Genomic DNA, 24,042 nt, shown 5'->3' on the forward strand with positions numbered 1-24,042 from the left:
ATTTTTTGAAATTGTTTATATAGTATTGGAATTATTTCTTCTTTGAATGTTTGGTAGAGGTCACATATAAATCTATCTGGCGCTGGAGATTTTTTCTTAAGGAGTTGATTAATAACTTGTTCTATTTCTTTTTCTAAAATAGGACTACCTAAAATGGGACTATTTCATCTTCTGTTAACCTGTGCAATCTATATTTTTGTAGATATTCCTCCATTTCATTTAGATTATCAAATTTATTGGCATATAGTTGGGCAAAATAACTCCTAATTATTGCTCTAATTTCCTCTTCATTGGTGGAAAGTTCTCCCTTTTCATTTTTGAGACTAACAATTTGATTTTCTTCTTTCCTTTTTCTAATCAAATTAGCTAAAGGTTTATCTATTTTGTTGGTTTTTTTTTCATAAAACCAACTCTTAGTTTTATTTATTAATTCAATATTTTTCTCATTTTAAGTTTTGTTAATCTCCCCTTTTATTTTAAGAATTTCAAATTTAGTATTTAATTGAGGGTTTTTAATTTGTTTTTCCCCTAGCTTTTTTAGTTGTAAGCCCAATTCATTGATCTTCTCTTTCTCTTATTTTATGCAAGAAAGCATCTAGAGATATAAAATTTTCCCTTATAATCACTTTGGCTGTATCCCACAAATTTTGGTATGTTGTCTCATTATTGTCATTTTTTGGATGAATTTATTGATTGTGTGTATCATTTGCTGTTTCATCCATTCATTCTTTAGTATTAGACTATTTAATTTCAAGTTAACTTTTAGTCTGCTTTCTCCTGGCCTTATATTGCATGTGATTTTTATTACATCATGATCTGAAAAAAATGTATTTACTATTTCTGCCTTTCTGCATTTGATTTTGAGATCAGATTTTGAGAGCAGATTTTATACCCTAACACATGATCAATTTTTGTATAAGTTCATGAACTGCTGAGAAAAAAGTAAATTCCTTTCTGTTTCCATTCAATTTTCTCCAAAGATCTATCATACTTAACTTTTCTAACATTTTTGTTTGTTTCCGTAACTTCTTTCTTATTTATTTTGTGGTTTGATTTATCTAGTTCTGAAAGAGCAAGGTTGAGATCTCCCACTAGTATAGTTTTGCTGTGTATTTCTTCTTGCATTTCTCTTAACTTCTCCTCCAGGAATTTGGATGCTATACCACTTGGTACATATATGTTTAATATCGATATTGCTTCATTATCTATGAATTATCTACCATAGATAATGAAGCAATATCGATATTAAACATATATGTTTAATAAAATATAGTTTCCTTCCTTATCTCTTTTTATTAGATTTATCTTTGCTTTTATTTGATCTGAGCTCAGGATCACTATTTGTGCTTTTTTTTTTACTTCACTTGAAGAATAATATATTCTGCTCCAGCCCTTTACCTTCACACTGTATGTATCACTCTGCTTTAAATGTATTTCTTGTAAACAACATGTTGTAGGATTGTAGCTTTTAATCCAGTCTGCTATCCACTTTTGTTTTATGAAAGAGTTCATCCCATTCACATTCACAGTTAAAATAACTAATTCTATATTTCCTGCCATCTTATTTACCTTAAATTATGCTTTTCTCTTTCCTTTCCACTTTCCTTCCTCCCCAGTATTTTGCTTTTGATGACCACCTCCCTCAAACAGTCCTTCCCTTTTAGAGCTCCTTCCACTTTTTTGCACTTTGCACTAATACTTCTGTTTTTCTTTCCATTCATCTCTCCCTTTCTTTTCCTCCTTTCTGTCCCACTTTTTTATAAAATGAGACAAGTTTCTCTGTCTGATTCAAATGTCTGATATTCTCTCTTAGAGCCAAATCTGATGAGAGCAAGATTCATACATTGCTCATTCCCCTCCCTCAGTTATAATAGATTTTCCTTGCCTCTTAGTGTGATGTAATTTCTCTTATTTTACCTCCTTTTTCCTCTTTTTTCTGGTATCATCTCCTTTTCACCTCTAATTTCTTTTTTTTATATTGTCATAATAAAATCAAATTATACTTGTATTTTCTATGTATACCCCTAACATAAATATAATTCTCAAGAGTTCTTTCCTTTTTACATTTTTATGTTTCTCTTGAGTTCTGTGTTTGGAGATCAAATTTTTTGTTCAGTTCTGGTCTTTTCATTAGAAATATGTGAAATTTGGGGCAGTTAGGTGATGCAGTAGATAGAGCGCCTGCCCTGAAGTCAGGAAGACTTGATTTCAAATCTGGCCTCAGAAACTTAAATATTTCCTATCTGTGTGACCTTGGGCAAGTCACTTAACCACAATTTGCCTCAGCAAAAAATAAAAATATAAACAAAAGAAAACAAAAAATAAGTGAAGTTCACCTATATCATTGAATGTCCATCTTCTCTGAAAGCTAATGCTCATTTTAGCTGGATAGTTTATCCTTGGCTGTGATCCAAGTTCCTTTGCCTTTTGGAAAATCAGATTTCAGGCCCTTCAATCCTTTAAGGTGGAAGCTGCTAGGTCCTGGGTAATCTTGATTGTGGCTCCTCAGTATTTGACTTGTTTCTTTTTAGCTACATGCAATATCTTTTCCTTGGTGTGATAGTTCTGAAATTTAGCCATGATATTCTTTGGGGATTTAATTTTAGGTCTCTTTCAAAAGGTGATTGGTGAATTCTTTTGATGGTTATTTTACCTTCTGATCCTAAAATATTAGGGCAGTTTTCTTTTTTGATTTCCTGTAAGATGATGTCTAGGTTCTTTTTTTCATCATAGCTTTCAGGAAGTCCAATGATCTTTAGATTGTCTCTCCTAGATCTATTTTCCAGATTAGTTGTTTTTCCTAGGAGATATTTCATATTTTCTTCTATTTTTTCTTTTTTGTTGTTATTTTTGTTTGACTGAATCTTGAAGTCTTATTGAGTCATTCATTTCCACTTATTCAATTTTTAGTGTATGATTTTCTTCAATTATCTTTTTTAGCTCCTTTTGTAATTGGCCAATTGAATTTTTTGTTCATTGCATTCTTTTTCCATTTCACAAATTTTACTTTTCAGTGAATTGGTGTCTTTTTCATATCTCTTTTATAGGGCATTATATGTTTTTCCATTCCTTCTTGCAATGATTTCATTTGATTTCTCCATTTTTCTTCTAACTCTTTTAAGGTCCTTTATGCAATCTTCCAAGAAAGCCTTGTGAAATGGGGAGCAGCTCATGTCTCCCTGGGGGGCTTCATCTGGAGTTGTTTTGCCTTTAAGAACCTCAGAATTTGAGGTCTGTTCTTCTCTCTCTCCATAAAAGTGTCTATTGTGAGAGTTCTTTTTGTTTTTTTGCTCTCTTTTTTTAAAAAGGTTAAGGTCTGCTTTTCAAGCAAAGGGGAGATTGTCCAAGCTTCCTCTCTAGGCAACAGTGACTATGCTAGATTAGTGATGACTAACTTCTGGTGTTGGGTGGGAAGGGCCAGATCCTGATATTCAGGGGGTTCAGGGCTCACAATTTACTTTTTGCATTTGTGTTGGATCTCTTACAGATAATCTGCTGGACAGAGTAGCCAACATTGCTGGAGATTCCTCCTGGTATATTCCCCAGTGCATGAAGCTCACTCTATCCTGGGTCTATGCATTGTCTGTGCTTGGGTTTCTCTGTGGCTGCCTGCTCTCAGCCACCTCCCTCTGTGCCCAATTGAAACATACCTATTCTGAAGATTTTCCAAATAATCTTCTGCTGGAAATTTGTTACACTCCAAATGTTTATGTGTTCTCTCACTCTAAAACCAGTACAGAAGCTTAATTTGCTGTTAATTTAAGGAATATGGGGAGAGCTCAGAAAAAAGACATGTCTCCTCTCTACCATCTTGGCTCTGCCCCCCTCAAATTTTTCTAAAATTCAGTTTATCTCCTTAATTTCTTTTTTGTTTATTTTGTGTTTAGAATTATCTAGTTCAAGAGAAGGAAGTTGAGCTTCCCCATTAGTATAGTTTTGCTGTTTGTTTTCTCTTGCAAGTCAACTTAACTTCTCCTCTAAGAAGATGGATGGTATACCACTTGGTATATTTCCAGAGTCCAATTCCAGTGAATATGAAGAGTGTGAATCTGAATTGTATATGTGAGGCCAGGTGGACAATATGCTTTTCAATCTCCATTTATTAATCTGAGCACTGGGGTTTATATATTCTTTAAACTAGTATTACATTAATGCTAGTTACTTCCAGGTGAAGCCATATACATTCCAGGGTTAATGCATAAACCATACTTTGACAGTTCAGTATCCACCTTCACTATCAATACCAAGGTACTTATCTAAACAGCATAATTGTGATGCTCATTAATACCAACAGAATTGTAAATAATTGTGATGTTTATCAATACCAAAGTATTTATTGAAACAGAGTTGTAAATAGCTGAAATTATCATGCAAATGTATTTACCAAATCAGAGTCTTAAATAGCATAATTGTGATGTCTTTTTCTTGTCACATACAGTTTCCATCAAGATTATTCTAAATTTATCTTGAGTATCTCTTTCACTCATTGTTAGGAAGATAATGAGCCAGTGCTTCGAATTATTTGCCATTACAGAGAGGTCTCAAGTATTATCTAGACCAGATTCTTTCCTGTACATGGACTTATTCAATACTGGCCCTCTACAGTGTATATAAGTTTAGAATTGATATTATTTTATTATAATGTCCTTTAGCAAGATATAGTTTCCTTCCTTATCTTTTTTAATTATATCTATTTTTGGTCTAATATCAGGATCATTATCCCACTCACCCTTTCTTTCTCATCAGTGTTTTGCTTCTGAATCCCACCTCCCTCAATCTGACCTCTTTTCTATAAGTTCCTCCTTTTCTTAGCCCTTTTCCTTTCTACTTCTGACCTCCCTTCTATTAGCCTTCCTTTTTCTTTCCTATTTTTCCTCCTACTTCCCTTTAGGGTAAGATAAATACACAATGAGATGTGTATGTTAAGCCAAGTCTGATGAAATTAATATTCAAACAGTGCTCACCCTTCTCCTTTCTTTCTCTCTACTCTAATAGGTCTTTTATACCTCTCCATGTGCTGAATTTGTCCCATTTTACTTCCCTTTTCCCCTTTTCCTCTTTAAGTTTTTTTTTTTTTTAATACTCACACTCTCTGTTTATGTATATCCCTTCTAACTGCCCTAACAAAGAAACAGTTCTTAAGACATAGAAATATAATCTTCCCATTTAGGGATGTAAACATTTAAACCTTTAAATAACATATATTTTCCTTTCCTGTTTGCCTTTTTATTCTTCTTTTAAGTCTTGTATTTAAAGATTAAATTTTCTGTTCAACACTGTTCTTTTCATCAAAAATGATTGAATACCTCCTATTTCATTGAATATCCATCTTTCCCCTTTAAAAATTATGCTCAATTTGGTTGGATACTTGATTCTTAGTTGTAATTTAAGCTCTTTTGCCTTCTGGAATACCATATTCCATGCCCTCTGATCTTTTAATATGGAAGCTACTAAGTCCTAGGTAATCCTGAGTGTGGCTCCTTCATATTTGAATTATTTTTTACGGCATCTTGCAACATTTTCTACTTTATCTGATAATTCAGGAATTTAAGTACAATAATCCTTGGAGTCTTCATTTTGGGGTCTCTTTCCTGAAATTCCTTAAATCATTATTTTATCCTCTGGTTCTAGGATCTTAGGAGAGTTTTCCTTAATGATTTTCTTGAAAGGTATTCTGAATCTTTTTTGATTATGGCTTTCAGGTAGTAAAATAATCCTTAAATTAGCTCTCCTGGATCTATTTTCCAGGTCAGTTGTTTTTCCAATGAGATATTTTAGATTTTCTTTTATTTTTTTCATTCTTTAAATTTTGTCTTGTTGTCTCATTAAGTAGTTCACTTGTCTACTTGTCCATTTTTAGTGATTTTCTTTGGAAAGCTTTTCTTTACCTTCCTTTCCATTTGGACAATTCTACCTTAAAGGAGTTGTTCAATGGAATTTTTTTTCTGTTTAGCCAATTCTGGTTTTTAAGGAGTTATTTTCTTCAGTCAATTTTTGTGCTTTTTCTTCCAAGCTATTGACTTCTTTCCCTCCTCTATAATTTTCCTGCATAGCTCTCATTTCTTTTGTCAACTTTTCTTCTACCTCTCTTACTTGATTTTTAAAATCTTTTTTGAAACTCTTCCAAGAGAACCTTTTGAGCTTGAGATCAATTCAAATCTCTCTTTGAGACTTCACATGTAGACATTTTGCCATTACTGTCCAGAAGAGGGATTCTTATCTGTGTGTGTATGCGTGTGTGTGTGTGTGTGTGTGTGTGTAATGGACCTCTCTGGCAGTCTCGTGAAGCCTAAGGTCCACTTCTCAAAAGAAAAATTTTAAATGCATAAAGAAAATTACAATGGATTATAAATGAGGGCAATTATACTGAAATAAAGATTTTTTTTTTTACCATTCATGTTTAGAAATTCCTTGAAATCTATTCATGGACCCTTTGTGATTCTATGAAGCACAGGTTAAGAAACCTTGCTCCCTTTTTACAACAGGATTAAGCAGATATTTTCAAGTTGCTTTTTTTTTTTTGGTTACTGCCTTCTTCCTGTCCAACCCTGTAGATCCACCATGAACAATATTCCTTCTGTCTCTTTACTCATAGAATCCTTTTCTTTCATCTCATAGAATAGAAAAATTGATTTTAATCTAAAATGTTTAATAAAGTAATGGATTATCAATACTTATATTTCTTCAGTGATTGAATTTTTGTGAGAAATAGTTCAATTATGTTGTTTTTTAAAATGTTAACTTCAAACAAAAAAATGGCATTCAAAATGCATTAAATTGGTTAGTGATCATAAACTTTATTGACTGTGTTAGGAGTTATGATCCCTTTTTACTGAGCTGAAGATGTTTCATAATGATTTTTAAGAGCCTTTGGCTAAATTCTATTGAATTAAAATGGGGGGGGGGAGAGGGAATGTTTCCTGGATACCCAGAAAGACAAAGGCTCAGTCAATTATAAAATGTATCTACTTCTCTTGTGCCTAATTGTTATGACATACGATCTGGTCATCTGTGAAAATATAACTCATAATCACACATTTGGTTCTCTGGGTTATGGAAAGTCTCAACAAATGATTCCTTTATTAAGAATATATTAAGGCAATTATTGTTTCCTTTCCTTCTATCATCCCCAGTCACATTTCAGTACGTCTTCAAGTCACTCTGGAGCTGTAAATTGTAAAATTTGAGATTTTAAATGAAGTTATCTTGACATTAAGTTAAGAATTTGATTGACCTTTGGAGGTGGAATTGAAAAGATCTTTCTTTTTGATAATAGAGGTCAGTTCAAGCTAAGCTCTAAGGGAGAGATGAGAAAAATTTATCTTTCTTCTGTATTTGCAGAGATGGGGATGTATTTGCATGGAATGTTGTCTATACTTGTAAATTTAGTTGATAGGTTGGCTGTTTTTGCTGAACTGTTCCCCTCTTCCCTCCATCCTGAATTCTTTAAAAAAAAATTCTTTGCTACATAAAGAATGAACTTTTTAGGTAGGAAAGGACAGTGGGAAAAAGAAAGTTTGAAAATGAAGGTGATACTTTTAAAAAATCAACAAATATTTGAAAAAATAAGTCTTTCCTGCTATCAGCTCAGGAAGTAAAATATGTATGAATAAAACAATCTTGTAATTCTTTTTTTCTCTTCTTTTGCAGGGTCAGCCAGGTCCACAGGTAAGAAAGCCCCTCATAAGGAAATAATTCCAAAGTAGACTCCTCAAAGCTGAAGTTTTCTACAATTCTTTTCAATCGATAAATTAAAAATAGCTATTTGCTGGCAATCATTATGCAATGTAGTAGAACTAATGAAAGCCTGGCCTCTTTGCAGCCATTTCAGTTGCATTAGTTGTCTGACCAGATGGTGAGTTTAACAATGTACAAGCAAACAAAACAGGACTCTTAACTGATTTGAAACATTGCCACAGAACTTGAAAGTGAATTTTAATAATTTACCAAATATGGAGCATGGTGTGCATTACCTGTTTATTAAGCATGTTAATAATGATATAAATTTGTACAAACTAGTTTCTTCAAATCTAGTCACTTTTGATTAATTACACACAGGAACTGAATTATTTTCTATATTTTCATTACATTTCTACTGCTAAAGAGATAAGTTATAATGAAAGAAATGTGAATTCAAGAAAGAGACTGACAAAATTTGACATATCAGAGGAATGCCTGTAAAAGAAAAAAGCAAAAAGAGACTAACATAAAGCCTGATTCAAGCTTTAAAATATTAGGAAATAGTGGTGAATATAAGTTATCATGTAACAAAATACTATTAAGTGATGTACATAATTATTGGACTTGAGGCAACAAGGCATAATCCAGCTTTGACAATAGGAAAAATGTGGGTTCATGTCCTGTGTAACTATGGGCAATCCATGTAACTCATTATCTCCTACCTCAAACTCACTCTTTTTCCTAATTTCCTGATTTCTTTTGAAGTCTCTATCATAATTCCAGTTTCTCAGATTCACAGCAGGAGACACGGGCCAACACTCTTCTTTCTTTCTTCTCTCATATCCCATCAGGAGTTAAGTCTTATTAATTCTACCACTATAATATCTGTCTCATCTGTCTCCTTCTCTCCATTTATTTAGTCACTGTCTTAGTAAAAAAATCTTCATCATCTCTCACAGTAGTGTTCCTTTCTCCAGTCTCTAATGCCATTTGCCATAACTGCCAAGTTGATAATTTCAGTTCCTCCTTGCTCAAAATCTTCAATGACACATGCTCCCAGCATAAAATAAAAATTCCTCTATTTGATACTTAAAATTCTTTACATTTTGGCCTCAGTTTACTTTTTCAAACTTATTGTTCATTGTTTTCTTTCAAATATTTCACATTCTAGCCTAATGGCCTTCTTGTTATATCCTTAGATGATATCCTATTTCTTGTTCTATACTATTATACCAAATAATCCACCATGCTTGAAATATACTCTCTCATCACCTCTGCCTCAAAGAATGGATGTCTTCTTTCAAAGATGAACTCAGTTGTACCTTCTCCAGGAACCCCATTTTTATTTCCCCATTGCTAGTATTGTTAACCTTCCCAAAATAATTTTGTTTCTGCTTCGTATATACTTTTTGACTATACATATTCTTTTTTCCAATATAATGTAAAATCCTCAAAGGCAAGCTGTTTTTAAGCTTTTGGTTTTTATTGCTGTTGCTGTTGTTGTTTTTGTGTGTGTGTGTGTGTGTGTATGTGTGTGTATGTGTTTAAATGTATAGGCCTAGTGCAATCCTTATAATTAAATGACTTGAGCTCTTAGTGTTCCCAAGTAATTCTCCAAGAGTTCTCTATATATGAAAACAACCATAACAAGAATTATTGATCTTCAAGACTTTGATACTATAGGTAATTTTTTTTTTACATTCACAGAAAGCCATTCCTACTAAAAATTCAATGTAATAATAATTACAACAATAATAATGTTTTACATGGTTTTAAGGTTAAAAGCACTTTATAAATATCTCCTTTGATCCCTGCAACAACCCTGAGAGGTAGTGCTATTATTATCTACATTTTACAGATGAGAAAACTAAGACAGACTGAGGTTAAGTTACTCGCTTAGGGTCACACAATTAATCAGAGCTGGGTTTTGAGCTCTGTTCTTTCTGACTTGAGATCCAGTGCTACCTCCACTGTACCTAACTGCCTCCATTTTAAAAAGAAGCAAATTTACATTATCTCTTTCTTAGTCTGTCAGTAACATGTTAGTATTCCAAGTATATAAGCACTGATACCGATAGATAAGTGTTATGTTTAGTTACATATAAATCATTATCTATTTTCTAAGATTGATGCTATGAGTGCCCATTATGACGTATTTGTTGGAGGGAGAATTGGGGTAACCATATAAGAATGACACTCTTTTTGAACTAAGCTCAGGAGATATTTCTTTGATGTAGGCAATTAGATGGATAACTTATTGAGTCCAATAGCACATAGATTTTGAATAGTCATCTCAAATTGACATTGAGTTTAATCTAGGAACAAGGGTATGGGACTGTGAAAAATTGCCATGTGCTTTTATGGTTCTCTGAAAGAAAAACCCATTTTAAATAGCATTATGTTATATGACTACAAATCAGTGAATAAAATAATTTCTAAAGAATCTATTGGACAATGAAAAGAAAGATGAAGGGAAAGAAAGATGACCTCAAATCAGTTGTAATCTCTCACCAAGGATTATTTGAATGAAAATGTAATGTAACAAAAGATACCATGTAGGTCACTATATGAATGGAAAAGAAAGAGGATAAGAACAGATCAAGAAAAGAAAATATAAGAATAATAGAACTATCTGAAAACTGATTTTAAAAAATCTTATACAATAATATAAAAATTAACCCAAGAAAATTGTCCTTAAGGGTTGAAATAAAAGAGCAAAGTAGAAATATCAGAAAAACAAACAAACAAACAAAAAACATCCACCAATCATCAATGGGAGAGCCACAATTAGAATCACTCAATACTAGCAGCAAATATACAAAAAAACTTCAGGTCTTAGAACACTGCATATTGAAGAGCAAAAAATTGGGGTTGTGGCCAAAACTATCACACCCAGCAAAGTTAAGTATAGTCCTGAATAAAAAAGGATATTCAAGATTTTGTTGCAAAAAGACCTGGACAAAATAGAAAATTTGACATATAAGATCCAAGAGAAATATCAGATAAACATCAAAGACTAATTTCAAAGGACTCAGTAAGAACAAACTGTTTATACTTTATACATGGAAATGTAAACCATATGTTTGCAATTGTCAAGTTGGTCTGAAAGAAAGTCTGAAAGACTTTCTGAAAGAAAGATTATGTGATTCTATTATGTGATTCTAAAAAGAAAAATAATTCTTTTTCACAACAAATTTGCTGCCAAAACACAGGTGTTGTGAAAACCACCACTAAACCTCTACAAAAATGTCAAGGAAAAGACTTACATTAACATTGCCATCATTGGATACATAGATTCTGGCAAGTCTACCAGTCCTGTTCCACCTCATCTACAAATGTGGTGGAATTGATAAGAGAACCATTGAGAGGTTTGAGAAGGAGACTGCTGGGTCTTAGATAAACTGAAAGCTAAATGTAAGAGTATCGCTATTGATATCTTCCTGTGGAAATTTGAGACTAGCAAATACTATATGCCTATTATTGATGCTCTAGGACACAGAGACTTGATCAAGGACACCATTACAGGCACATCTCAGAATGACTATGCAGTCCTGATTGTTGCTGCTGGTGTTGGTGAATTTGAAGTGATATTTCAAAAAATGAGCAGACCTGAGAACCTGCACACTAGGTGTGAAACAACTGATTGTTGGTGTGAACAAAATGGGTTCCACCAAGCTCCCCTACAGCCAGAAGAGATATGAGGAAATTGTCAAGGAAGTCAGTACCTATATCAAGAAAATTAGCTACAATCTTGATACAGTAGCTTTTGTGCCACTTTCGGGATGGAATGGTGACAACATGCTGCAGCCAAGCTCTAATAGGCCTTGATTTAAAGGATGAGAAGTCCCCTGTAAGGATGGGAATGATAATGGAATTAAACTGCTTGCAGCTTTGGATTGCATCCTGCCACCAACTCGTCCAACTGATAAGCCCCTTCATCTATCCCTTCAAGAAGTCTACAAGATGGTGGTGTTGCTACTGTATCTGTTGGCTGTGTGGAAACTCGTGTTCTGAAATAAGGCGTGGTGGTCACCTTTGCCCCAGTCAATGTTACAATGTTACCACTGCAGTAAAGTCTGTTGAATTGCACTATGAAGCTTTGAGTGATGTTGGTTCTGTCTGCCGTGATAATGTGGCTGGTGATAGCAGAACGACCGACCAAGGGAAGCTGCTGGTTTCACAGCACAAGTCATTATCCTGAACCATCCCAGGCCAAATCAGTGCTGGCTATGCACCTGCTCTGGATTGTCACAATGCTCGCATGACTTTCAAGTTTGCTGAACTGAAGGAGAAGATTGAACGTCGTTCTAATAAGAAGCTTGAAGATGGTCCTTAAGTCCTGAAATCTGATGATGCTGCCATCACTGACATGGTTCCAGGAAAGCCCATGTGGGTAGAACTTCTCTGATTATCCTCCTCTGAGTCGTTTTGCTGTTCATGAATGAGGCAGACTGTTGCAGTTGGTTTCATCAAGGCAGTTGCCAAGAAGGCTACTAGAGCTGGCAAGGTCACAAAATCACTTAGCCAGAAGTCTAAATGAATATTCTGTACAATACCTGCCACCCCAGTCTTAATCAGTGGTGAAAGAATGGTCTCGGAACGGCTGTCTCAATTGGCCATTTAAGTTTAATAGTAAAAGACTAGTTAATGATTACAATGCATCATAAAAGCTTCAGGAGGAAAGAAATGTTTCTGTGGATCATTTGTTTCATGCAGTTTTAAGTTTTAGTTTTTAAAATCAGTAATTTTTAAATGGAAACAACTTGACCAAAAATTTGTCACAGAATTTTAAGATCATTAAAACAGTCTAATGAAAAAAAAAGAGCAAAATAATGTAGGAAAGTGAATAATTACTTTTTTTTTTTTTTTTTGGTGAGGCAATTGGAGTTAAGTTACTTGCTCAGTGTAACACAACTAGGAAATATTAAGTGTCTAGGCTGGATTTGAACTCAGGTTCTCTTGATTCCAGGACCTGTTCTCTATCCACTGTACTATTTAGCTAACCCCAAGAATAGTTATCTTTTACAAATGAAGTGCAAGAGAAAAAACTGACACAGAAGAATTATAACGGAGAGGAGGGCTGGTGGTTCTGAAACCCTACTCCCATTAGGAATGGGTTAAAGAAAAAACAGCATATACATACACACAACATATATATATATATGTATATACATATAATATATATATTGTAATATAATATGATATAAATATATATTACATATACATGTATATATTTACAAGTGTATAAAAGTCTTCTAAATTCAGAAAAAAAGGAGGCTAATGCGATGGGGAGGGTTGGAGAGGATAAGGGAAGTATTTTTAGAGGGAATGCTACTCACATCAGATCTGGGTTAAAAAGAGAACAAGGTATACATTTATAAGGAAATCAGTCTTCTAAATTTATAAAGAAATAAAAGATCAGAGAATAGGATAAGCAAGGTGATATAGAAGGGTGTAGGATAAAGAGGGAACAACATATATATATATATATATATTTGGAAGTCTATATAAAAAGTTTTCTGAATTCAGATAAAAACAAGAAGGCAAGAGGAAAAAATAGGAGGAGAGAATAAGGTTAGGATCCTGGGGATAGAAGGGATGGGTTGGATTAAGTAATGGGAAGGTAAGGTATCAGGTAGAAAGAAGTAAAGTAGAGCAGTCAGGAGGCATAGGAAATAAGAGATACACACAAACATAATAATAAAGATCAAAAGTAGAACTTATTAAGTAATAAAAGCAGGATTAGTATTCATTATTCTCAAACATAGTTAAAGCTAAAATATATTTAATCAAAAGAGAAAAACAGGAAAACTACACTATATATTAACCTTATTAATCAATATTGTTTTAAACCATATAAAATACCTAGACAGCACCAGGTTGGAATACTACTGTGCAGTAGGAAATGATAAGTTTGGGATTTATAAAAATATGGGAAAACTTGGGTTTATGAATGAATATGTTATTTATCTTCATAGAAATAGAAGACAAATATAGTATGGTGTTTCATGGAATTTATTTGAATGCATATATGTGTGTATATATATATATATATATATGATTAGAGATATGTGTGTGTGTGTATGTGTGTGTGTAAAATATCTGCATTTAATTGTAGGAACAGGGAGTAAAAAGGGAAAAGGAATAAAGTTGTTCCTCTTCTCCATATCTCACTCTACTCCCCTTCCTCCCCCTGTTCCCAGTTATATGAAGCCAAGAAGAGAAAGGAGAACATGTGTCAATATTCAAAATCTACCTCTGTTGGACCAGCTTGATAGAGTATACGTCCAAGTGTCTATGATAGTCTTTTAATCTTATAGTTAAGTAGGGTTTTACAGGCTGCATATATAGGCTGGTGATTTTCAAGTGTGGCTTTGTTTCCCAAGTTATAGGAAAATGTCATGTAATTTATATCAATTCTGTACTGGGATACCTTTTTTTTCCCAAGTTAAATTTCCTTGTTCTCTTCACATGTAAAAGGAAAAAAAGAAAAAGAGAAAAGATGTTGAACTTAAATAATGAGCTTCCTGATTCAAAGAACTATCCTTCCTAAAATGAACATATAGAAAATTTCCTGATTAGTTAATGTGTAAATCAATGCATACAACCAAACTAAATTATATGATAATTTTTGGAGCGAACTAAATCATTGTTCATAACTTTAACTGTGGGAAAATTTATTCTTAGACTTTTATTAGTGTTTTAATTTGCACAAGGAGATATGTAGGATAAGGTGCAATAAAGGAAGGCTAGCATCAGAACAATTTAAATTCTACTCCTCTGATCCCCAATCTCAGGAGGACAGTGAGTAGACCTGAAACACCTGGTTAGAACTGGAAAGGGTTACAGTTAGAATACTTGTAGGACCTTGGGTATGATCATCTTCAGGGAAAGGGAAGGGGGTCAACAGTGGTGCTGCACAAAGGCTATCCTGGTTTTGACTTGCCTAGTTGTCCTTTACTCTTTTCTCCTTTTTGGGGTGTCTATGACTTTACTATCATCTCTACACTATGAGATTTATGGGGAAAGATAGATCTTCATTTTGGGGTATCAAACCAGAAATCAGGGAGGAAATTCCCAGTGTATAATAATGGGACCTGAAAGTTATCCTGAAGGCAAGGCAGTATGTTCCAAAGAGGGAGCGTATCTAAACTGAGAGGTTAAAGCAACATATAGGAGAATATTCTTTTGTACTTCTATAAAATGAATATTAGCTTCAAGTTTGTTTCCTTAAGGATGTTCAACATCCCTCTCCCTTGTAATCTTTTTTTGCAATAATGATACGCGAAGCACACTTAAAAATAATATAGATTCTGTGCAGATCAATGAAGTTTAATTTTTTTTTCTAACATGATAGTTAAAAGGGAGATTTAGGTTAGTATTTTAAGGAAGCCTGACTGAGATTGGGAAGTTAAGTACAATGTTCTTTGCTAGAGGCATAGATTACTTAGAAGATTAATAACTTAAGTGAGAGAGGTGCCCAATTGAATTTACCCAGAAGTAGGAGAACGTAGTTCTTGATCAGTGACATGATTAAAACAGTGTTTGAGTTAAATTCTTCGGGATGCTGTCCTTGGGATGAATTGCAGTAAAGTCTAGAAGCAGGTTGATGAGCTAGGGGGATGCTACCATAAATCTTGAAATCACAGAACTGGAGTAACCTTAGAAATCAACTATTCCCTTTGAACTCAATTTGTCAATTGTTTTAAATTTATAGCATTTGGATGATTGCTACAGTAAAAAAAAAAAATCTTTGTTTCTCTTCACAAAGGCTTGTTAATCTGGTTATATAAATCTTTGAAAAATAGAAACTAAAAGCCAAAAGAAGAGGAGGTTCTAAGCAGCCCAATTTAAGGATTTACCTTTCAAGAGCTTCCTAACTCCTTAATTTTATGAACTAAGACCTAGATAGAATGTGACTTCTCCAGAATCACATATAAAGTTATTGTCAGAGATAAAGGTAAATCCAGATAAGCTTAAATCTTTTGATTCTAAGTTCATTGTCTGGACTGTGTTGGTAATTATGAAAATGGAGGAGCATGTTTTAGGTATTGATGGAGAAAAAGTGATAGAAGGAAGAAATAATGAATTAAGGTGGAGGGGAAATGAGGCATTTAGAATGCAGAGACTTGAATGAATCATACTAGAAAAATGTAGAGAAATGGTATATTAAAAAAAAGAATGAATTAGTATTGAAAGAAATTAAGGCATTAAGAAGAATAAGAGGGAGGTGAAAAGAGTGTTTTTTTTTAAATTAGTGTTTCTTAGACTAGCTCCTTTTCACAAATTATGAAATCATATTTGAAAGGATGATTCTTCAGTAATATCTTTCTGCTAATCTACCCCTGTCCCACTGGGCAATGAGCAAGGGCATTCAGATCTGTTTTATCCTTGGCCAGAGGTGGATGTTGCAACTTTGCAGATTCAGACTTGATATAAGCAACACCCCTCCCCACAAACAAACAAACAAACAAATTCAATGCTTTCTGATGATAAGATTTGTCCTCAGGTGGAATGGGTTGTTCTTTGATGCCTTATTACAGTTTTTTTTTTTTCTCAATAGGAGTCTTCAAGAGACTAAATTGCTTTCAGTGATGTTATAAAGAGGAGTTTTTAGTCATAATGTTTGATCCTGTGAAAGATACTTTGACCACCTCCTCCAGGCTCAAAATAGTGTTGACAGAAAGCCATCTTTGAAATGAAATTTCTTTTCCCCATGAAAATGATGCTTGCTCTCAGAACCAAGCAGTCACCACCTAGTAATTAAAAAGTGTTTCAGTTGCATGTGACTGATCACTATAAGGAGTTACATTTAAAGCATCATTTACTTGCCAAGTTCAAGTATTTGTTTTCCCATTTTATGGCACTACTACTACCAATACATTTAGAGTAATAGACTTGTGAGTTGTGTTGTATTTGGAGGTTTTGATGCAGGAAGTGTAAGATTTATTTCTCTACCAATGGACATCCTTTTTAGATGAAAGAATTGTCATTGCAAATGTGTTGATAAGTTAAGGCAACAAATAGTTTAAGTGCTCACTATGTGCTAAACACTTTGCTAAATATTGAAAATATAAGGAGACAAAAACAATCCTTTCCCACTAGGATTTTCTAGTATTATGGGAGAGATAATGTGCAAACAACCAACAAAAAAAATCAACTTCATCAAGGATTTTGTGGAGGGCAATCATGTTCAGGAATGGCTTGTGGGAGTCCATACAGCTTGAGAATCTGTGAGAGTTACTTACTGAATAACTTTTAAATATAACTCTTAAATGCTGCCTTGTTAATTAAATAAGTAAAGTAAATTGTCAAAAATTTTTGTTTCCAAATGCAATGACTTCATAAATATTGTTTTTGTTCAAAACAGAAAGAAAATACATACCAATTTTCTTAATACAAAAACTCTAAATAAAATTCTAGCAAGATCACATACAAAGACAAAGTGAAATTTATACCAGGAATTCAGGGCTGGTTTAATATTAGGAAAACTATAAGTAACTGTACCAATAACAAAAAAAATCAATATATTTAGAAAAATCTTTTGACAAAATATTCATTTCTATGAAAAACACCAGAAAGCACAAGAATAAAATGAACTTTTCTCAAAAAGATGAGTAATATCTGTCTAAAACCAAGCACAAGCATTATCTTAGAGATCAGAAGCCTTCATTATAAGATCAAGGGTGAAGCAAGGGTGTCCACTATCACCATTATTATTTAATATAGTATTAGAAATGCTAGCTTATAGGAATGGCCAGAAAAAAAAAGTAAAAGAATAAAGGTTAGTCAACAAAGAAACAAAACTATCTGTCTTCACAAATGATATGACAATATACTTAGAGAACCCTATGCAGTTAACAAAAACCAAAACTATTCAAAATAATGAACAATTTTAGCAGAGTAGCAGGATATAAAATATCCTCCCATAAATCACCAGCACTTCTATGTATTACTAACAAAATATGGGAAGAGAAGGTAGAGAAGTTCCGTTTTAAATAATTATGGATTGTAAAATAATTGGGAGTCTACTTGCTGTAGTGTTCTGGTTAGTTTTCTGGAGGTCTCTGAACCAGCCTTTGTAATCACCATGAGAACAGCCAGAGATAAAGTCCAAAAATCTTGTCTCCTTCACATTCTTGTCTCCTTGCCTGGGGCCCGGGCTAGCTTTCTGGAGGTCCTCCGGAATGTGTCTTGGTTTCTGTTGGGGAAGCAGGAGGACCACCACAATGGTCTCTGTCTTGAAGTCTGTCTCAGTCCGAGACGCTGTGCTCCAACCTACAATCCTCTGTCTTCCCTGAGTCTATTCCAGTCTTATTTGATTCCCCTCTAGGTCTGCCGCTTTACAATTAAATCTATTCATCATACTGAGAATAAGCCAATCATTAATTATATCACTAGGGAACCATTATTTGTGGTAAGATTAATTCAATCATATTGAACTAGCGAACTATTAATCACCAAGCTAAACTAGATAACTATTGTCTTATCAATTCTACTGAGTTAACATCCTGTAAGAATCCTTGTTTCAAGTACAGAGTTCTGGCTCATTACAACTTTTTTTTTTTTAATTATAGCTTTTTATTTACAAGCTATATGTATGGGTAATTTTTCAGCATTGACCCTTGTAAAACCCTCTTTTTCAATTTTTCCCCTCCTTCCCCCCACCTCCTTCCCTAAATGGCAGGCAGACCCATACATGTTAAATATGTTAAAATGTTGGTGGTTTTTCTTGGGGGCCAGCCTTAATCTTAGTTGAAATAAATAATTACTTCGAAATCCACAGCCAGTTGGTAAAAATTGCAAACGTTTATTTCTCCTTACAAATTCGCCCGGTTAGTTGAGGCCTATCTCTCTGCCTACCTCCAAGAGATCTTGTAGCTTTGTCCTTGGTTTCTGCCTCTGCTTTCTTCAGCCTCCAGCCAGCTCCGACTCGTGGCTTCTCAGTCTCCAGTCTGTGGGGAGTAAGTCTTTTCTTCCAGAGTATTCTGTCTCAGAGCCCTGTTGATGTTCAGGAGAAAATCCTCCTAGCTCCCAAGAGCTTCCTTCATTTATGTGATCTCCCAAAGGTTAACTCCGCCTTCTCGAGGCAGGGATTATAGGTTATCTCCCAGAGTGCTCTCTGGTCCTGAGGGAGATATGAATTCAGCTCTCATACTAGCCCTGAACTCTCATGTGACCAACATTGAGTACTTAGATACTTGAGCTCTCTAAAGGCGTGAACACAAGCATTGTTCAATCAGTTCCACCTAATACCTTGTTTCAAGTTCTGGCCCAAAATCAGATCAAATCAACTCCAATGTCTTCACACTTTGTAAAAGATTCCAACATTAAAGTATATATTAAATTCAATATATGTATACATATCCATACAGTTATTTTGCTGCACAAGAAAAATCGGACTTAGACATAATGTAAAAATAACCTGAGAAAGAAATAAAAAATGCAAGTGGACAAAAACAGAGGGCATGGAAATACTATGTTGTGGTTCATATTCATTTCCCATAGTTCTTTCGCTGGGTGTAGCTGGTTCTCTTCATTGTTGAACAAATGAAACTGATTTGGTTCATCTCATTGTTGAAGAGACCCATGTTCATCAGAATTGATCATCATATAGTATTGTTGTTGAAGTATATAATGATCACCTGGTTCAGCTCATTTCATTCAGCATCAGTTCATGTAAGTCTCTCCAGGCCTTTCTGAAATCATCCTGCTGGTCATTTCTTACAGAACAATAATATTCCATAATGTTCATATACCACAGCTTATTCAGCCATTCTCCAATTGATGGGCATCCATTCATTTTCCAGTTTTTAGCCACTATAAACAGGGCTGCCACAAACATTTTTGCACATACAGGTCCCTTTCTCTTCTTTAAGATCTCTTTGGATTATAAGCCCAGTAGTAACACTGCTGGATCAAAGGGTATGCACAGTTTGATAACTTTTTGAGCATAGTTCCAAATTGCTCTCCAGAATGGTTGGATTTGTTCATGATTCCACCAACAATGTATTAGTGTCCCAGTTTTCCCACATCCCTTCCAACATTCTTCATTATCTTTTCCTGTCATCTTAGCCAATCTGACAGGCATGTAGTGGTATCTCAGAGTTGTCTTAATTTGCATTTCTCTGATTAATAGTGATTTGGAGCATCTTTTCATATGCCTAGAAATGGTTTCCATATCTTCATCCAAAAATTGTCTGTTCATATCCTTTGACCATTTATCAATGGGAGAATGGCTTGATTTCTTATAAATTAGAATCAATTCTCTATATATTTTGGAAATGAGGCCTTTTATCAGAACCTTTGACTGTAAAAATGCTTTCCCAGTTTATTGCTTCCCTTCTAATCTTGTCTGCATTAGTTTTGTTTGTATAAAAGCTTTTTAGTTTGATATAATTGAAATTTTCTATTTTGTGATCAATAATGGTCTCTAATTCTTCTTTGGTCACAAATTCCTTCCTCCTCCACAGATCTGAGAAGTAAACTATCCTATATTCTTCTAATTTATTTATAACCTCATTCTTTATGTTTAGATCATGAATCCATTCTGACCTTATTTTGATGTATAGTGTTAAGTATGGGTCCATATCTAGTTTCTGCCATAATAATTTCCAATTTTCCCAGCAGTTTTTGTCCAACAGTGAATTTTTATCCTGAAAGCTGGCCCATTACAACTTGCCAAGACACACACAAGAGTTATATGAACACAATTCCAAAATACTTCTTTTGATTAAAGGCAGATCTAAATAACTGAAGAATATTAATTTCTCATGGGTAGGCCAAACCAATATAATAAAAATTTTAATTTAGCCTAAATTAATAATTTGGTGTTATACCAAAATATCAAAGAATTATTTCATAAAGCTAGAAAACATAATTTTACAAAATTCTTCTGGAAGAATAAAAGATCAAGAATAAAAAGGGAATCATTGAAAAAATATGAAGGAAGGGGCCCAATTATACTAGATCTTAAATTTTATTACATAGCAGTAATGATAGAAACAATTTGTTACTAGTGAATGAGTGTGATGATGTATAAATTCAGCACATAAATTCAGCACATAAACATATAATCCTAACATTGAGGATTCATTACTTTTATTTTTATGTTTTTTTTAAAAAGAATATATAGTTTGATTTAAGGTGCTTCAGTTCATTACTTAGAGATGCAAAGGAAAAAAGCAACAGGAGGAAAAAAAATCTACACCTAATGGATAATTCTGAATTTCTTTGGCAGAATGTCAAAGGTAGAACCATCTGAATTTTCCCTAGAGAATCTAAACATTACAGTCCTCATAGAAAAGGCATATCCAATATTAATTTGGAGATATAATGAAACAAGTAGCTATACTCATGACCTATATTTACTAAAAAAGAAAAAGCCAGACTATTTTGCCTGGCACATGGCCTGATCTATTTATTGGAATTCACACAACTATAAAATATATTTCATACTTTATGTAGATACACTACTGGAAAGTAAACTCTTCCAAGAGTAACCTAATTTAATATAAACCCATTGATTTATAAAACAAAAATGCAATAGTCTTTCTAGGGCTTACATGCAAAAATAAACTATACCTTTTTTTTTTTTAGCCAAAACAAACAAACAAATTTCTGTAGCAGCTGTTCAAAAGAGGAAAACTGAGACAAGAAACCTTTTAAAAAAATGAAATATAGACAGTTTTCTCAAAGTAAAGCCATTTATTTTGTGTAAATGTTAGAGGTCCTATATTCCTTCCTCATTATTCCAAATGTTAATAGTTTGTGGAGCTGCCTGTTGAACATAAAGGAAAAGCAATTCCTATTGGAACTGAAAGGATCTGAGTAGCCTGCATGTCATAATTCTGTATTACTCAGTAGGAAAAAAATGCAAGTTGGAAAACCACACGCAAATACCATCAAGACAATTGCCAATATGGTTGTGTGACTTCCTTCCATGTGTGTTATTTGAAAATGACTTTTGAAAAATAATAGAAACTTTTGAGTAATCCTGCAAACTTCCCCAGCTTTAGAAATGAAGTTATGCTTCTCATGTGTTGTTAAAAATGACCTGACTTTAACAAGAAGCCATGTTTGAACAGGTTTTATAGCATTTTGCTACCCCATGCTTTTGCATATATTTTTAATTTTGTCTTAATCTTCTTGTGCATCACTTTAGTGATCCCCATATTTCAGATTTGCATTCCAATCTAATCTCTTATAGATCCCAGTAGACTCATTGTGGGAGGAGGGAAGAAAATGTATCCATGATCCAAGAAATACAATTTTTTTTTTTTTTTTTTGCATAGGAAGCTGCTGAGTAGTCTGAATTTTTCTAAGTGGATAATAGACCTGTCACATTAAAGTGGTAATATATTCTATTCCAAATAAATCATGTTAGAGTTAACAAAACATTATCATGCCTCAAATATTAAGGTATTACGCTTTCTCCTTTATATCTCAATGAAAACCATTGATCATATTTTTTCTTGATCTTGACATGTGGATGATTGTAAAAATCTTAACATTAATATTTTGTTAGAATAATAGACAAAATTAATATATGACTAACAATGTAGAAAGAATCCATTGTTCTGATAATTTTTTCATTAGGGATTTTAAGGAAATTTATGGCCATACATGTAGGCATTTTCAACATGCATGTAACACCTTATACTATAATCCATGTTTATATATTTAATGTACTTATTCCACATAATTAGATTATATTACATAGGGTCTTCTCAAAATATTAAAATATTTTTGTCAAAATATATAAAAAAGCAAATTCATGGCCCCTTCAAAGCTGGTTTCATGGACTTCAGGGTAAGAAGTCTGTCTACTTACTATACATGCACACATACATACATATACATATACATACATACATATACATGCAAATATACACATATATTTAAAACAATATTAAAATGGCTGATATATGATATTGATCTTTAAGTCTGACTTTGTCTTGAGATGAATGATTACCGCCCCTACTTTTTTTCGAATAAAGTTTACTCCTGATCATTGTTATTGTGTTTGTATATGTCTCTTATTTCCTATCCCTGATAATTCTTCTACTTTAGTTCTACTTCTTAACTTGCCTTGCTACTTAACCTTCCTTACCTTCTCCCTCTTTATCCCTTTCCCTTTAATCTATACATTATATTCTATACACCTTTCTATACCCCATCTTATTTTATTTCCTCTCCCTCTTTATAGATTTTGGAGGGTACTATAACCTTCTTGGGATGTTTGTGTGTGTGTGTGTGTGTGTATTATTCCCTCTTTAACCCATACCCTATGCAATGAGGTTTTCAGAACTACCAGCCCTCCTCCACTATCTAATTCCTTCTTTGGCTCTTGCTCTAATACTTCATATAGTATAGCATAATTACAATTTTTACCTTTTTCTAGATGGTTTTGCTTGTTAGAATCACATCATACTTAGTTCTACCCCAGTCTTTCTTTTGAACTACCCAATTAGAAGTGTTTTTTAGTTTATAGTTTACCGTTCCACATATAAAAGTTTGTCCTTATTGAATCCCTTGAGATTAGTCTTTGATATTGATTCTTATATGTTAAATTTTCTATTGGGTTCTAGTTTGAGACAAAATCCCGAAAACCTGAGAGTTCATTAAATATCAATTTTTTCATTCAATATTATACTTAATATTTTTGCCACAACTTTAGCTCTTTTGATTGTCGAAATATAGTATTCCAGGACCTGTAGTCTTTTAAAATAGTTGCAAAAAAATCCTGTACAGTTCCAGTTCCAGCATACTTGAATTGCTTTTTTTTGTTGTTGCTTGTAAAAATTTTTCTTTCATGTGGAAATTTTGAAATTTAGCCAGCATTTTCCTATGTGTTTTCATTGTAAGATCTCTTTGAGGTGGTTCTATTTCTACTTTCTTTCTTGTTCTATCACTTCAGAACAATTTTCTTTATATCTTTTACAATTTTCTTTAATTATTTCTTTTATTATTGTGTCAAGGTTCTTTTTTTGTTCATAGCTTTCAGAAGGTGGTTCAATTATTCTTATGTTATCTCTTTTTGGTTTGTTCTCTATGTTGTTTTTCTTATAAATTGTTTCAAATTCTCTTTTATATCTTCATTCTTTATACTTTGTTTTGTTATTTCTTGGCCTCTTATAACTTCACTGGCTTCCCCTTGCCTAATTCTAATTTTCAAAGAGACATTTTCTTCCTTAAGGCTCTGGATTTCCTTTTCTGGTTGTTTGACTTTCTTTTCATATTTTTCTTTTCTTGGATGGTTTTTTTTCTCCCCTTAATCTCTTTCTTTTGATTTTTAAAGTCTTTTTTTTTGAGTTCTTCTATAATTTCTTTCTGGGCAGGTAATCATTTAACATTATTTTGG

The 24,042-nt window shown here is 33.3% G+C and overlaps 1 protein-coding gene across 3 annotated transcripts in view; it reads left to right on the forward strand.

The window, feature by feature from the left end:
- The window catches only part of COL25A1 (collagen type XXV alpha 1 chain), a 528,728-nt gene that overhangs the window by 308,458 nt on the left and 196,228 nt on the right, over window positions 1–24,042 (forward strand). For all 3 annotated transcript variants that reach the window (XM_031943399.1, XM_031943400.1, XM_031943401.1), the window contains exon 5: window positions 7,651–7,668. In XM_031943399.1, the coding sequence (XP_031799259.1) occupies window positions 7,651–7,668 (18 nt within the window). The remainder of the gene's footprint in view (window positions 1–7,650; window positions 7,669–24,042) is intronic.

The sequence above is a fragment of the Sarcophilus harrisii genome, chromosome 6 (genome assembly GCF_902635505.1).
Source record: "Sarcophilus harrisii chromosome 6, mSarHar1.11, whole genome shotgun sequence".
Classification (NCBI taxonomy): Eukaryota; Metazoa; Chordata; class Mammalia; order Dasyuromorphia; family Dasyuridae; genus Sarcophilus; species Sarcophilus harrisii.